Source organism: Bos grunniens, chromosome 17 (assembly GCF_055505025.1).
Source record: "Bos grunniens cultivar Pamir isolate PY7600 chromosome 17, Bosgru_T2T1.0, whole genome shotgun sequence".
Taxonomy (NCBI): domain Eukaryota; kingdom Metazoa; phylum Chordata; class Mammalia; order Artiodactyla; family Bovidae; genus Bos; species Bos grunniens.
In genome coordinates, this window is record NC_141181.1 from 440,117 (window position 1) to 454,179 (window position 14,063).

Here is a 14,063-nt window from a genome sequence, read left to right on the forward strand (position 1 = left end):
ATTAAAAGATGCTTGGTCCTTGGAAGTAAAGCTATGACAAACCTAGATAGTATATTAAAAAGCAGAGACATCACTTTGCCAACAAATGTCTGTATAGTCAAAGCTATGGTTCTTCCAGTAGTGACATACGGATGTGGGAGTTGGAACATAAAGAATGCTGAGCACTGAAGAATTGATGCTTATGAACTGTGGTGTTTGAGAAGACTCTTGAGAGTCCTTTGGACAGCAAGGAGATCCAACCAGTAAATCCTAAAGTAAATCAACCTTGAATATTCATTGGAAGGACTGATGCTCAAACTGAAGCTCCAATACTTTGGACACCTGATATGAAGAGCTGACTCATCAGAAAAGACCTTGATGCTAGAAAAGATAGTAAGTAGGCAGAGAAGGGGAGGACAGAGGACGAGACGGTTGGATGGCATCACTGACTCATTGGACATGAGTTGGAGCAAGCTCTGGGAGACAGTGAAGGACAGGGAAGCCTAGTGTGTTGCAGTCCATGGGGTTGCAAAGAGTTGGACACGACTGAGGGACTGAACAATAACAAATACCACAATGACTCTAACTCTCTAGAAACTCTAATCATGGGGAAGGCAAGAAATCAATGGAAATCTGCCTAACAACCTTACCATTGCTTATTGCGCTTTTCCTGGTCACCTCTCAGAATACTGCCCCCTGCAATCTTTCCCATCTTCTTTGGTCTTTAGCTGTAGATGTTATTGAAGTGGGTGGCTTAGGCCATTTTCGAGTCACTCAGTTCTCTTGGGTCTCTCTCTTGTATATTGTTGTTTAGTTGCTAACTGTGTCTGACTCTTTTGTGATCCCATGGACTATAGCCCACCAGACCCTTCTATAAATGGGATTACCCAGGCAATCATACTGGAATGGGTTGCCATTTCCTTCTCCAGGGGATCTTCCCAACCCAAAGATTGATTGCATCTCCTGCATTGGTAAACAAGTTGTTTACCACTGAGACACCAGGGAAGCATCTCCCTTGTATACAGGAGGTATAATGTTATTAAACTTCTGTTTGTTTGTTTGTTTTTGTCTCCTGTTAACCTGTCTTTTTTTGGTGGAATCTCAGCTAAAAACCTATAAGGGAAGAGGAAATATTTTTCCTCCTCTATATAACAAATACAGATTTCAAAGGGAAATACAAGAAAAATTTCAAGACATTAAGGTGATATGAATTTTAGTGGCCACATCACTCTCACAGAAATAACAGCATATATTTGATTATAAAATCAAATTTAACACTTTATTCTGCTGTCATTTATGCCACTCAAGCAAGCTGCCAAAGAGCTGAATGAGACAACTGAACTTACCAGTGGAGTGTATCATCAGTGGAAGTCTTTTCAGATGTCTTGTTGACCGGTAGATCTTGTTATAGCCTCGGTTTCTTACTTTGCAATGGTGATACTGAATATATCGTTCAAGAAGGAAATACAGAATCCACAAAATAACTTTTCCAAGGATTATGACTGTCTGAACTTTCAATGGGTTGGTATAGTTTCCTGGGCACTTGTCCTCCATTGGATTGGGGTAAGAACAAAGCACACCTGTTAAAAATGCTAAAATAACAAACACAAGCTGGTCGAAAAGAAAACAGTAGGATTAACATTCAATATTTGGATTTAAGAAACAATAATGTCCATGCCCAGCACATACTCTTATACCTATGACTTTCACTGTCCTATATTTTATGAATTTAAAAATGCATTTTTGCTATTTTTATAAACTTTTTAAACAGATAACCTGGAGAAATTTTTGCAGAAAATTTGGGGAACAGACAAAATCGCAAATAAGAAAATAAAAACCACCCTAAATCCCATCTGCTAGAGATGAGCACTTCAATGTTAAATGCAGTTTCCTGTCCACTTCTTTTATTAAAAAGAGTAAAAACAATTAATTCAGCACCTCAAAAGTAACTAATAAACATCATGCATTAAAGTTTATTTCTAATTTCAGTTTTAAGAGAACTAAAATAATTGTCCAATTAGATTGACAAAATTTTAAAGACTGGTATCAAAATATGGTCAAACAGACAGTCTTACAAAATGCTGACTGGTCTGGGAAGTGTTGTTGAAAATAATTTGGAAATATCTTGACTGAGAAATCCTATCTTAAGGACCCGGTAGTCACTCAGAAGTAAAAGCAGAAGTAAAAGATATTTTACTGCAGTTTTCTCTGTATTTGAAAAGAAAAAAATGTAAACTGTCCAAGTATATGTGTGTATCCATAGCAGAATATTTGAATAAATTAAGGTATACCCACTCACATAATAGAATGTTATTCAGCTATAAAAGAATTAATTGAAGTTCCAGCTATTAGTTTGGGTGGATATCTATGACATGTTAAGATTTGAAAACACTAAGGTATAAAGTAGTAGTTGAAAGTGTGGTCTCCAGACCAGTTAGAAATGCAAATTCTCAAGCCCCAAATCAACACCTCTTGGGGAGCAGCCAGCAGCCTGTGGTGTAATAAGCCTGTCAGGGGGTCTGATGTATGTTCAAGTTTGAGAAATGTTGTTTAGAAATAAATACTGTAGTACCCTTTTTTTTTTCTTGGAAATGGGAGACCTTTTACAATGTGGTAATCTTTTTGTATTTATTTGTATGAACTTAACAAAAGATACCGTAAGAAATACAACAAACTCTGAGATACATTTACTAACTCAGGGAGATAGGCTGAAGCAGAGAAATAGGAAGATTATATCTTTGTATACTGTGTTTTACTTGTTACAATAAGGTAGTATTATTCTGTAATATTTTAAAAAATCAAATTAAAGAAAATGTTAAATGCTGTCATTAGCATCCATCACCAAGCAGGCACCTATCACCAAGCAGGAAATCTTATCATGTAATAAATCTATTTAAAATATATGTGATTTGTCAAGAGCAGTAATATTTGCTATATTATACACATCTTCATAAAGCAAAAGTGGAAAAGTCAACATACTCCCTCTACTGTAATGTACTGTACATTGAACCTAACTGAACCATTTTATACACAGTAGCATATAAAGGCATTAATTTTTCTTGTTCTTTAACACAAGATTATCTTAGTCCTAAAATTAGAGCAATCAGTGCCATAATAGCAAGGCAGGCAATTTTTTTTAAGTGTTGTGTGATGTGTGTGTATGTATGTATCACATACATAAAAAGTATGTAATACAAATTACACAAAAAGGCACCAGGAAAGAAGTGCTTCAGTTGCTGTCTGGAAATTAGGAAGCCATGGCAGAACCAGGCCACTTGCTAGATGTATAGAGGAGCACAGGGTACCTCTGTCCTTAGTGCAGTCAGTTCTCCCGAAACGCACCTCACTGGAGTAGCAGCTGGGCCAGTCCTCAACCACATCCACTCTCCTCACGAACACCCAAGAAGTGGCAAGATTTTGCCCTCTTTTGGTTTTTCACATTTCAGCAAAGAGCAACTGCAGCCCCTAGTGCTTGAGACTGCAGTCATCAAAATGAGGAAGAGACTTAGAACAGAGCCCCCAGTGAGCCTCCAAGACCATTCATACATGTGTCTTGTTTTTATGATGTTGAACTTTACTTATTTCTTTTTATTGAGGAATATAACTGACATAACATTGTGTAAGTTTAAGGTGTGCAATGTGTTGATTTGAAACACTCATATGTTGCAAAATGATGGCCACCATAGCTTTAGCCAATACCTCTGCTGCTGCTGCTGCTGCTGCTAAGTCGCTTCAGTCATGTCCGACTCTGTGCGACCCCATAGACGGCAGCCCACCAGGCTCCCCCGGCCCTGGGATTCTCCAGGCAAGAACACTGGAATGGGTTGCCATTTCCTTCTCCAATGCAAGAAAGTGAAGAGTGAAAGTGAAGTCACTCAGTCGTGTCCGACTCTTAATGACCCCGTGGACTGCAGCCCACCAGGCTCCTCCGCCCATGGGATTTTCTAGGCAAGAGTACTGGAGTGGGGTGCCATTGCCTTCTCCGAGCCAATACCTCTATCATATCATATATAATTACCATCTCTTTTTTGTGGTAAGAACAATTATTTAGTCTCCAAGCAACTTTGAAATTTATAATATTATAGTGTTGACTGTAATCTCTATGCTATGCATTAGATCTCCAGGATTTATTTATCTCGTAGTTGACATGTTTAAAAAATCCCCAGACATTTGTAATTTTATCATATAAAACATGGGAAAACATTATACTGATTTCTCTGTTTAACATTATTTCCTAGGTGTAAATAAATTGGTAAATGTCTGTCAACATATAGATTTATCTATATCTTTTTTTGTTGTTTTTATAACTGAAAAAGTAATACATGATATGGTAAAAAAATTTTTTCAAATAGTACAAAAGGTAAACATTAAAACATATTAGGTGTCCCTTCCATTCAGATGCTCAGTTCAACTAGTATTAAAAGGGTCATGTCTGCTTCTGGAAATACTCTATTACAGAATACAGAATAAATGTTAAATGTTTCCAGTACTAATTCCAAGGGGGTGGGTGAGCAGGAGGTGAGCAAGCCTTTAACACCAGCTTTAACACCAGCTGCACGTACTGCTGCTGCTGCTGCTAAGTTGCTTCAGTCGTGTCCGACTCTGTGCAACCCCAAAGACGGCAGCCCACCAGGCTTCCCCTCCCTGGGATTCTCCAGGCAAGAACACTGGAGTGGGTTGCCATTTCCTTCTCCAATGCATGAAAGTGAAAAGTGAAAGTGAAGTCGCTCAGTCATGTCCGACTCTTAGCGACACCATGGACTGCAGCCTACCAGGCTCCTCCGTCCATGAGATTCTCTAGGCAAAAGTACTGGAGTGCAGTGCCATTACAGTTCAGCTCAATTCTGATACTATCCACCTGTATATCCACTATCCACCTAAAATCACTTCCACTATCCACCAAGGTATCAGATTCCCTCGGATTATAGGCTCAGTCCCACAAGACTACCCCCACTTCAGATGCTAATTGCAAGTCTAGCTTGTAACCAGTGTTTCTTACCTACTGGCTACAAATCAAAGATTCCCAACTCCCTCATGGGCTCAATTAGTTTGCTAAAGGGGCTCACAGAACACAAGAAACCTATTTACTCTCCAGATTACCAATTTATTACAAAGGATATTAAAGGATGCACATCAACAGCCCATTGAAGAGACACACTGGGTGAGGTCCCAAAGGAGCTCCTGTCCTGGTGGAGTTTGGGGCCTGGCAGTATGGCACATCACAAGCATTCTGGCTCACTAACCTAGAAGCTGTCTGAACCCCTTCCTTTTGAGCTTTTACAGAGGCTTCACTACATAGGCCTGGTTGATTAAATCACTGGCTGTCAGTGACTGATTCAACCTCCAGCCCCTCTCCCATCCCCAGAAGTCAGAGGGTGGGACTGTATGTTCCAGCCCTCTGTCCCTGCTTAGTTTCCCTGGCTGTTGCCCCCATCCTTTAGGGGCTTTTCAAAGTCAACTCATCAACATAAACAGAAATGGTGGAATGATGCTTGCTATGAATATCAAGACACCCAGTTCACCTTTATGACACTGAAGTGATCTTAGGAACTGAAGACAAAAAGACCAAAAACTGTAACAAAAGATACTCCCATTGCTCTTATTGCTCAGGAAATTCCCAGGGTTTTGGGGAGCTGAGAGCCAGAAACCATGGATGATGACCCAGTGCACCTGAGAACTCTACTCTGATCACCTAAATGACCAAATATGTTTCTTGTAAGTCACAATATCACCCACATGCCCAAAAGCTCTCTCAACTCCCTTGCAAACATGCAAAAGGAACATTCTGTTCACACCATTGTAAACCTCATTTTTTTCCATTCAACAATGAATCATGAAGAGTAGTTTAAATACACACGCATCTACCCCAGATTTCTAAGTTTCTCTTTTAATATTACATAAGCATTCCTTCATATGGAAAGGACATACAAAACATCTTCTGGGCAGTGGTAGTTTGCAGTTCCTTCATATTGCAGACAACATTGCTATCATAAACAATACCCTTGCATGTGTGCAAATATGTCTACAATAAATACTTTGAAGTAGAAGTATGAGTAAAAAAGTATGCATACTTTAAATGCTGATAGATACAGCCAAACTGCCCTCTGCCCTCTGAAGAGGTTATAAATTTTTTTTAGAAACATCACCGCTAGCAAAACATCACCTCCAAATGGATCACTTTCCCCCAGCCAACTTACATGTATCAGCAAGAGAAGATTTGCTATGATGACTGTAGGAAGAGGGTGGAATCTGGGCCTAAAATGAGCGTGTAAAGAGTGATGTGGAAGATGCTGGGTGTCCAGAAGAGGGTCATCTTCAATACTCTGGATAAGATCCAAGGAACCCTGGGGTACAGAAAATGGAAGCAAGCAATAAACACCACTTTCTGGATTATGTTTTCAAGAAAAACTACTAACTATAAAGCTTTAAAATTCATTACAAAAATTACAGACAAGACACCATACTCCCTACCTAAAGCCAAATTTGAAAAAATACCATAAACCTCTTAATAACTACTGTAAATAAATTGGTAAAAATAACAACTATTAAAACAAGTAAAGGAAATATTGATTCTTTATCTCCAAATAAGGTAATACATAATGGGATTAAAGCAAATAATTTTCTTCAAGCCCTGAAAACTTACTTATTTTTAAAATACTTTATTCAACAGCTTTATTGACATATAATATATACAATGTAAAATATACTAGCTTAAGTATACAATTCAATAAATGTCTGTATATTTATAGTTAGGCAACTATTACAACAATTTTAGAACACTTGCAACATGCTAATCATGACCATTTATAATCACTCCCCATTTCTGTCCCTCGACCTAGGGAACCGCTAATCTGTCTTTATAGATTGTTTTTTTTTTTTTGACATTTCATGTAAATGAAATCATAAAAAATGTGTTGAGTCCTGTTTCTTAGTACTGAATATGTTTTTGAGTTCATCTGTGTTGTGGCATGTATCAGTAATTAGTTCATTTTTATTGATGAATATGGTATTTCATATATGGATATACCACATTTTGTTTGACCATTATAAATTGATGTCTATTAATAACAATGCTGCCTCATACAACTCAATAGCAAAAAAGCAAAACCAAAAACAATTCAATTAAAACATGGGCAAAGGAACCAAATAGACATTTTTTCAAAGAGGAAATACAGATGGCCAACAGATGCATAAAAAGATGCTTAGATCCCTGATCACCAGGGAGATGCAAATCAAAACAGAGATAAGCTATTAACTCACACTTGTCAGTATGGCTTTTATCAAAAAGATGAGATAATATGTGCTAGAGAATATATGGAGAAAAGGAAACCCTTGAGCATTGATGGTGGGAATGTAAATTGGTATAGCCACTGTGGAAAACAGTATGGAGGGGCCTCAAAAAATCAAAAATAGAACTATTACATGGCCCAGCAAATCTACTTCTGGGTATATATCCAAAGGATACAAAGTCTTATCTTAAAGAAATATCTGTACTCCCATGTTCATCACAGCATTATTCATAACAGCCAAGACATGAAAACAATCTATTTTTATACAACAAATTATTATTTAGTCATAAAAAAGAATGAAGTCCTGTCATTTGCAACAACATGGATGGATCTTGTAGGAATTATATCAAGTAATATAAATCAAATAGAGAAAGACAATTACTGTATGATCTCACTTTTACGTGGAGTCTATAAAAACTGAAGATAGATACAAAAAATAGATTGGTGGTAGCCACAGGAAGGAGATGGGAGAGTAGGAGAAATGAGTGAAGGTGGTCAAAATGTAAAAATCTGACAGCAAATAAGTCCTGGGGAAATATAATTTGTGGCCCAGTGACTACAGTTATCTGTAATGTATATATATTTGAGTGTTGCAAAGAGAGTAGATAATTTTTTTCACAATAGTAAAAGATTCTTATCAGTTTCCACATTTAATAGTCATACACAAAAAAAGATATTTACAATTGTAAGTAATAATGGAAACATGATTAACCTAACAGTATAAAATAACTGCATACAATTTGGGGAGTTAAGTAGAGTGACGTGGTAAGTGCACGTGCATACATGCATATATTTTCATCTACTCAGCCAGTTTATGTCTTCTGGTGTGCATTTAATCCATTTATATTTAAGGTAATTATCAATATGTGTGATCCTATTACCATTTTCTTCATTGTTTTGGGTTAATTCTTTGTAGGTCTTTTCCTTCTCTTGTGTTTCCTGCCAAGAGAAGTTCCTTTAAAATGTGTTGTAAAGTTGGTTTGATGATGCTGAATTCTCTTAACTTTTACTTGTCTGGAAAGCTTTTGATTTCTCCATCAAATCTGAACAAGAGTCTTGCTGGGTAGAGTTTTCTTGGTTGTAGGTTCTTCCCTTTCATCATTTTAAATATATCATGCTATTCTCTTCTGTTGAAGGGAATTTCTGTTGAGTTTCTGTTGAGAAATCAGCTAATAATCTTATGGGAATTCCCTTGTATGTTGTCATTTTCCCCATTGCTTTTTAATATTTTATCTTTGTATTTAATTTCTGTCAGTTTGATTACATTGCGTCTTGGTGTATTCCTCCTCAGGTTTATCCTGCCTGGGACTCTCTGCACTTCCTGGATTGGTTGACTATTTCTTTTCCCATATATAGGTAAGTTTTTAACAAAAACCATCTCTTCAAATATTTTCTTGGATCCTTTCTCTCTCTCTTCTTCTGAGACCCCTATAATGTGAATGTTGGTGCACTTAATGTTGTCCCAGAGGACTCTTAGGCTGACTTCAGTTTTTTTCTTTTTTTTTTTTTCTATATTCTGTTTTATAGCAGCGATCTCCACATTCTGTCTTCCAGGTCACTTATCTGTTCCTCTGCCTCAGTTATTCTTCTACTGATTCCTTCTAGTGTATTGTTCATCTCTGTTTTGTTTGTTTAGTTCAACTAGGTCTTTCATAAACTTTCTTACATCTGCTTCATTTTTTTCCCAAGATTCTGAATCATCTACACTATCATTATTTTGAATTGTTTTCCTGGACCTAGCTCCACTTTATTTAGTTATTTTTCTGGGATTCTATCTTGTTCTTTCATCTGGGAGATAATTCTCTGCCTTTTCATTTCAGTTAACTTTTGTGGTTGTGGTTTTCATTCAGGAGGCTTCGGGATTGTAGTTCTTCCTGCTTCTTCCTTCTGCCCTCAGGTGAATGAGGCTGATGCCAGGGACTGGTGGTGGGAAAAACTGGGTCTTATTCTTGTGGGCTGGGTAAAACTTTAATCTAATTATCAGCTGATGGGGCAGGTGGGGCTAGTATTTTGGCCTGAGGCAACCCAGCCTTGGAGTCTACAGGCTCTATGGTAGGTCTAATGCCTCTTCCAAGAGGGCTCACTTGCCAAGGAGCACCTCCCAGGACTGCTGCTGCCAGTGACCCTGTCCCCACAGTGAGCCACTGACAACCCACACTTCCACAGGAGACCCTCCAACACTAGCAGGTAGGTCTGGTTCTGTCTTCTATAGGGTCACTGCTCTATTTCCCTGAGTCCTGGTGCATGCAAGAGTTTGCTTGTGCCCTCCAAGAGTGGAGTATCTATTTCTTCCAGTCCTGTGGAAATCCTGTAATCAAATCCTGCTGGCCTGCAAAGTCAGATTCCCTGTGGATTCCTAGTCCCTTTCCCAGATTCCCATATTGGGAAGACTGACATAGAGTTCAGAACCCTCACAACAGAGGGAGAACTCCTTAGGTTTTATTCTTCTCCAATTTGTGGGTCACCCATCCAGAAGGTATGGGATTTGATTTTATCATGATTGTATCCCTTCTATTGTCTCACTGCAGCCTCTCCTTTGTCTTTGAACATGGGGTATCTTTTTTGGTGGGTTCTAGCATTCTCCTGTTAATGGCTGTACAACAGCTAGTTGTGATCTTGGTGTTCTTACAGGAGGAGATGAGCACATGTCCTTCTACTCCACCACCTTGATTTGATCTCCTTATTTAACATTATACATATATATATATACACACACACACACACACACACACACTGTTGTTGTTGTTCAGTCACCGAGTCGTGTCCAACTCTTGGCGACCCTGTGGATCGCAATGCGCCAGGCCTCTCTGTCCCTCACTATCTCCCAAAGTTTGCCCAAGTTCATATCCATTAAATCAGTGATGCCTTCCAGCCATCTTATCCTCTGACATCCTCTTCTTCTCCTCTCAATCTTTCCCAGCATCAGGAACTTTTCCAATGAATCGGCTGTTAGCATCAGCTGTTCACATATATACGTATGTGTATATATATATATATATATATAAATATATAGGGCTTCCCATGTGGTTCTAGTGGTAAAGAAACTACCTACCATGCAGGACACAGAAGAGACATGGGTTGGATCCCTGGGTCTGGAAGACCCCCTGCAGGAGGGCATGGCAACCCACTTGCCTGGAGAATCCTATGCACCAGGAGCCTGGTGGTCTGCAGTCCATAGGGTCTCCAAGAGTCCAATACAACTGAAGTGACTTAGCACCAGCACCACACACACACACACACATGTGTGCATATATACATATATACGTGTGTGTGTGTGTGTGTGTATGTGTGTGTGTGTGTGTGAGGCTTCCCAGGTGGCTCAGTGGTAAAGAATTCACCTGCCAAGCAGGAGATGCAGGTTCAATCCCTGGGTCAGGAAGATCCCCTGGTAAAGGAAACGGCAACCTATTCCAGTATTCTTGCCTGGGAAATCCCAAGGACAGAGGAGCCTGGCAGGCTACAGTCCATGGGTTGTGAAGAGCTAGACATGGCTTAGTGACTTAACTTATATATTTACTTCCAAAGTAAATATATATATAATATATAAATACATATATTATACATTTAATATAATTTAATTGTAGTTATTATTAATTGACTGTTGTTAGTTAATATTAATATTTAGTATATATATTAAATATACATAACATTTTATATATTATATAATATATATACATATATTTACTTTGGAAGGGGTAGAGAGGGGGACAAATGGTGTAAGGGTGGGCTCTGGGGACCGAAATTATAAAGATAACACAGAAGTCTGGGACATAACCAGATCTGGGATGGGCTTCTCAATTTCCACTAGCAGGCATTCAACACTGCTACAATTTTTTTTTTTTTAATTCAATGCTTAGACAGCTTCCTAATTAGTTTGCCATAACTCAAGGAGCAATTCTGATGATATCTGTTTTCTTCATGACTTCTATTCTTCTAGCTTTCTCAGCAGCTGTCTCACCTCCCTGGGTATTCCCTTAGCTAATGTCCACGCACATCTCCAGGAGCCATTTTTCGAATCTCTGTGCCCCTTCATCCCTCCCCACCTGTCAAACGGCTGTCTTGCAAACATGCTGCTTTCCCTGATGCCTCAATGCTGTTCGCTCTGCCCTTTTCATTTTGACACGGTAGTTTTTATTTCTACAAGTTTGAGTGGGTCTATTTTATATCTCTCATGTGTTTTTAACCTTTGGAACATATAGAAAAGTTATAGTAGTTTTTTTAAATGTCCTTGTTTGCTATTTCATGTCATTTTTTAATCAGTTTTAATTGATTTATTATGTTATATTTCCCTGCCTCTTTGCATGCTTGGTCATTTTTTCCACTTTATTAAGATATAATTAACATGTCACATTGTGTAAATTTGTATATCATGAGTTGATTTGATACACTTATATACTGCAAAATGATTACCATGATAGCATTACTTAACATCTCCATTATATCACATAATTAGCAGTGCCTGGTAATTTTGGATTGGATGCCAGACACTGCAAAAAAATTTAACTCTTTGGATGCTGGATACTTTTGTATTCCTGTAAATATTCTTGAGCTTTTTTCTGGATTCAGTTAAGTCACTGGAAACAATTTGATCTCTTTACTCTTTTAAGGTGCTTCTTAGGTGGGACCATACCATGTTTGGTCTAGTGCTAAATATTCCCTACAAGTAAAGTAAGACCTTTCTGAATACTCAATACCCTGTGATTATGAGGTTTCCAGTCTAGCTGGAAGAACAAGCACTAATCCTGGCCCTGTGTGAGAGTACTGCTCCTTCTAGTCCTTCTGGGTCATTGTTTTTTTTTCCCTCGGTCATCAGGGCATTACCTCAGAGGCATAGAGAACAGGACTTAGCTGAATAGGGACTCTGCACTCTTTGGAGCTCTCCCTCTGTACAGCACTCTGCTCTCTGGATTCTCTGTCTGGTGAACCCAAGCTGCTTCAGTATCCCCAGATTCAGCTCCACCTACTCAGCTCAGGGTCTACTGAAGCCCACCTGGTGCCCCAACCTCTGCCAGTTTGCTTTCCACTTTTTCATAGTGGAAAAAACATGGTTTTTAGTCCTATCATTAGAAACTGCTTGGTCTTTATTTAGTCAAGATAATTGAACTATGGTCACTATTTGAACAAAAATCTAAGGTATTGTAGGGCTCGAATTGTATTTCAAGTGTCTTGAGTGATGCATCTCATTCAGTGGCAGGATCACAGTAATATTCCTATTAATTTATTAACTTAAATCAGTGCTTTAATATAACCATCAACTTTGCTTTTTCTCAAGAGCAAGAATTTTGTGTCAATGGGTAATCTAGTTAATTCTGGCCACAAATACATGATTTTCCTAAAAATGTTTTAATACACTCAAGCAAAGACTTTTACAGTTAGGCTGCACTCTGTACACTGAAACTAGTGCAGTGGCTTAATAATCTGGTTTGGATCCATTTGAGTAAGATTTAAAAATCCCTTCACTCCTACCAGGCCTCCATTCAAAACATCACATTGTTTGTCTCCAATGTGGGTTTCCGGGTGATGATAGCGACAGATCTGCCCTCAGAGCCAAGGCCAGAGGCCAAGAGGAGGTGGACTCGCTCCTGCTCCCGAGGCCATGCGCGCATCGCTGGCCTCCCCAGTGCCGGGACCCGACACGCGAACGCAAGGGCCGGGTGCCCCTCCTGCCTCCTGTGCCGAGAAAATAAGCCCACGGCCAGCAAGGCGCGGACCCCGCCAGCGCCCCTGTGCCTCCTCCCACACACCGCAGCCCGGTGGCCGCGCGCAGAAGGATCCCCTCCGCCAAGGCTGCTCCCAACCCCATCTCTGCCCAGGGCGCCCAGCATCAGAGGAGGGGGATGCGGGCCGGTCGCTCGCCACCTGCCACTGAGCACTCACGTCCTCCATGATGCCGGCCGCCGGAGGCCGCAGCCGGGCCGCCCAGCCTCCGCACCTGCGCCCGCTCCTCCTTCCGGGACACGCCCTGGGACCCGCCCTTTGCTTTCAATTGGCCGAAGCGTAGAGGCGGGCCCCTCCTCCTGGCTCCAGGGCCCTGCTTCCGGCGGCCGTCCCAGACCCGCCCCTCGCCCTCGATTGGCAGAGGGGCAGGAGTGATTGGTCCCGCCTCTCTCGTACTATTGGTAGACTCTGAGGGGGCTGACCCGATACCTCGATCCCGAATGGCCGAGGAGAAAGGGGGAGTGATCCTTCCTGCAGTCCATCCCTGGGGGAGGTGCTGCCTCTGGGAACGCTGCGGTGCCTACGGACTGCTAAACCTGTGCTGGTGTCCTAGGTTGGCCAGAGATTTGGGTGCTAATGGATGCGTTCTAAGTCCAAGAATTGAATTATTTTGGGCCGTCAGCTGCTTCTTTGTAAAGCATTATTTTTTCTCAGCTTTTCTTAGTTATTGTTTGCAGCCTAGGTCTGTGCATAGAACCAGCGGTAGAATCCCAGGTTTTCATTGATAGCACAGAACTCCGCCAGCAGAGGAACACAAACAGAATAAAAACTGGTTTCGAGGACACAGTTAATGATTTCACCAGTAGGAAAGGAGGCAATAAGGGGTTTTCTTGGACTTTTTATCCCAAGTGAAATTGAACAAGAAATTTTATGGCATTTTTCTGAGAATACACTATCATTTGTTAAAATGTGAAAGTGAAAGTGAAGTCGCTCAGTCGTATCCGACTCTTTGCGACCCCATGGACGGTAGCCTACCAGGCTCGTGGGATTCTCCAGGCAAGAATACTGGAGTGGATTGCCATTTCCTTCTCCAGGGGAAATTCCCAACCCAGGGATCAACCCCGGGTCTCCCGCATT

General features: G+C 40.2%; 1 protein-coding gene across 2 annotated transcripts in view; it reads right to left on the bottom strand.

Moving 5' to 3' along the window:
- Window positions 1-13,227, bottom strand: part of TMEM192 (transmembrane protein 192) — a 28,059-nt gene extending 14,832 nt beyond the window's left edge. For both annotated transcript variants that reach the window (XM_086346170.1, XM_086346169.1), the window contains exons 1-3: window positions 13,146-13,227; window positions 6,177-6,323; window positions 1,326-1,590 (exon numbers count right to left, since the gene is read on the bottom strand). In XM_086346170.1, the coding sequence (XP_086202296.1) occupies window positions 1,326-1,590; window positions 6,177-6,323; window positions 13,146-13,154 (421 nt within the window). In that variant the 5' untranslated portion in view covers window positions 13,155-13,227. The remainder of the gene's footprint in view (window positions 1-1,325; window positions 1,591-6,176; window positions 6,324-13,145) is intronic.
- Between the last annotated feature and the right edge of the window lie 836 nt (window positions 13,228-14,063).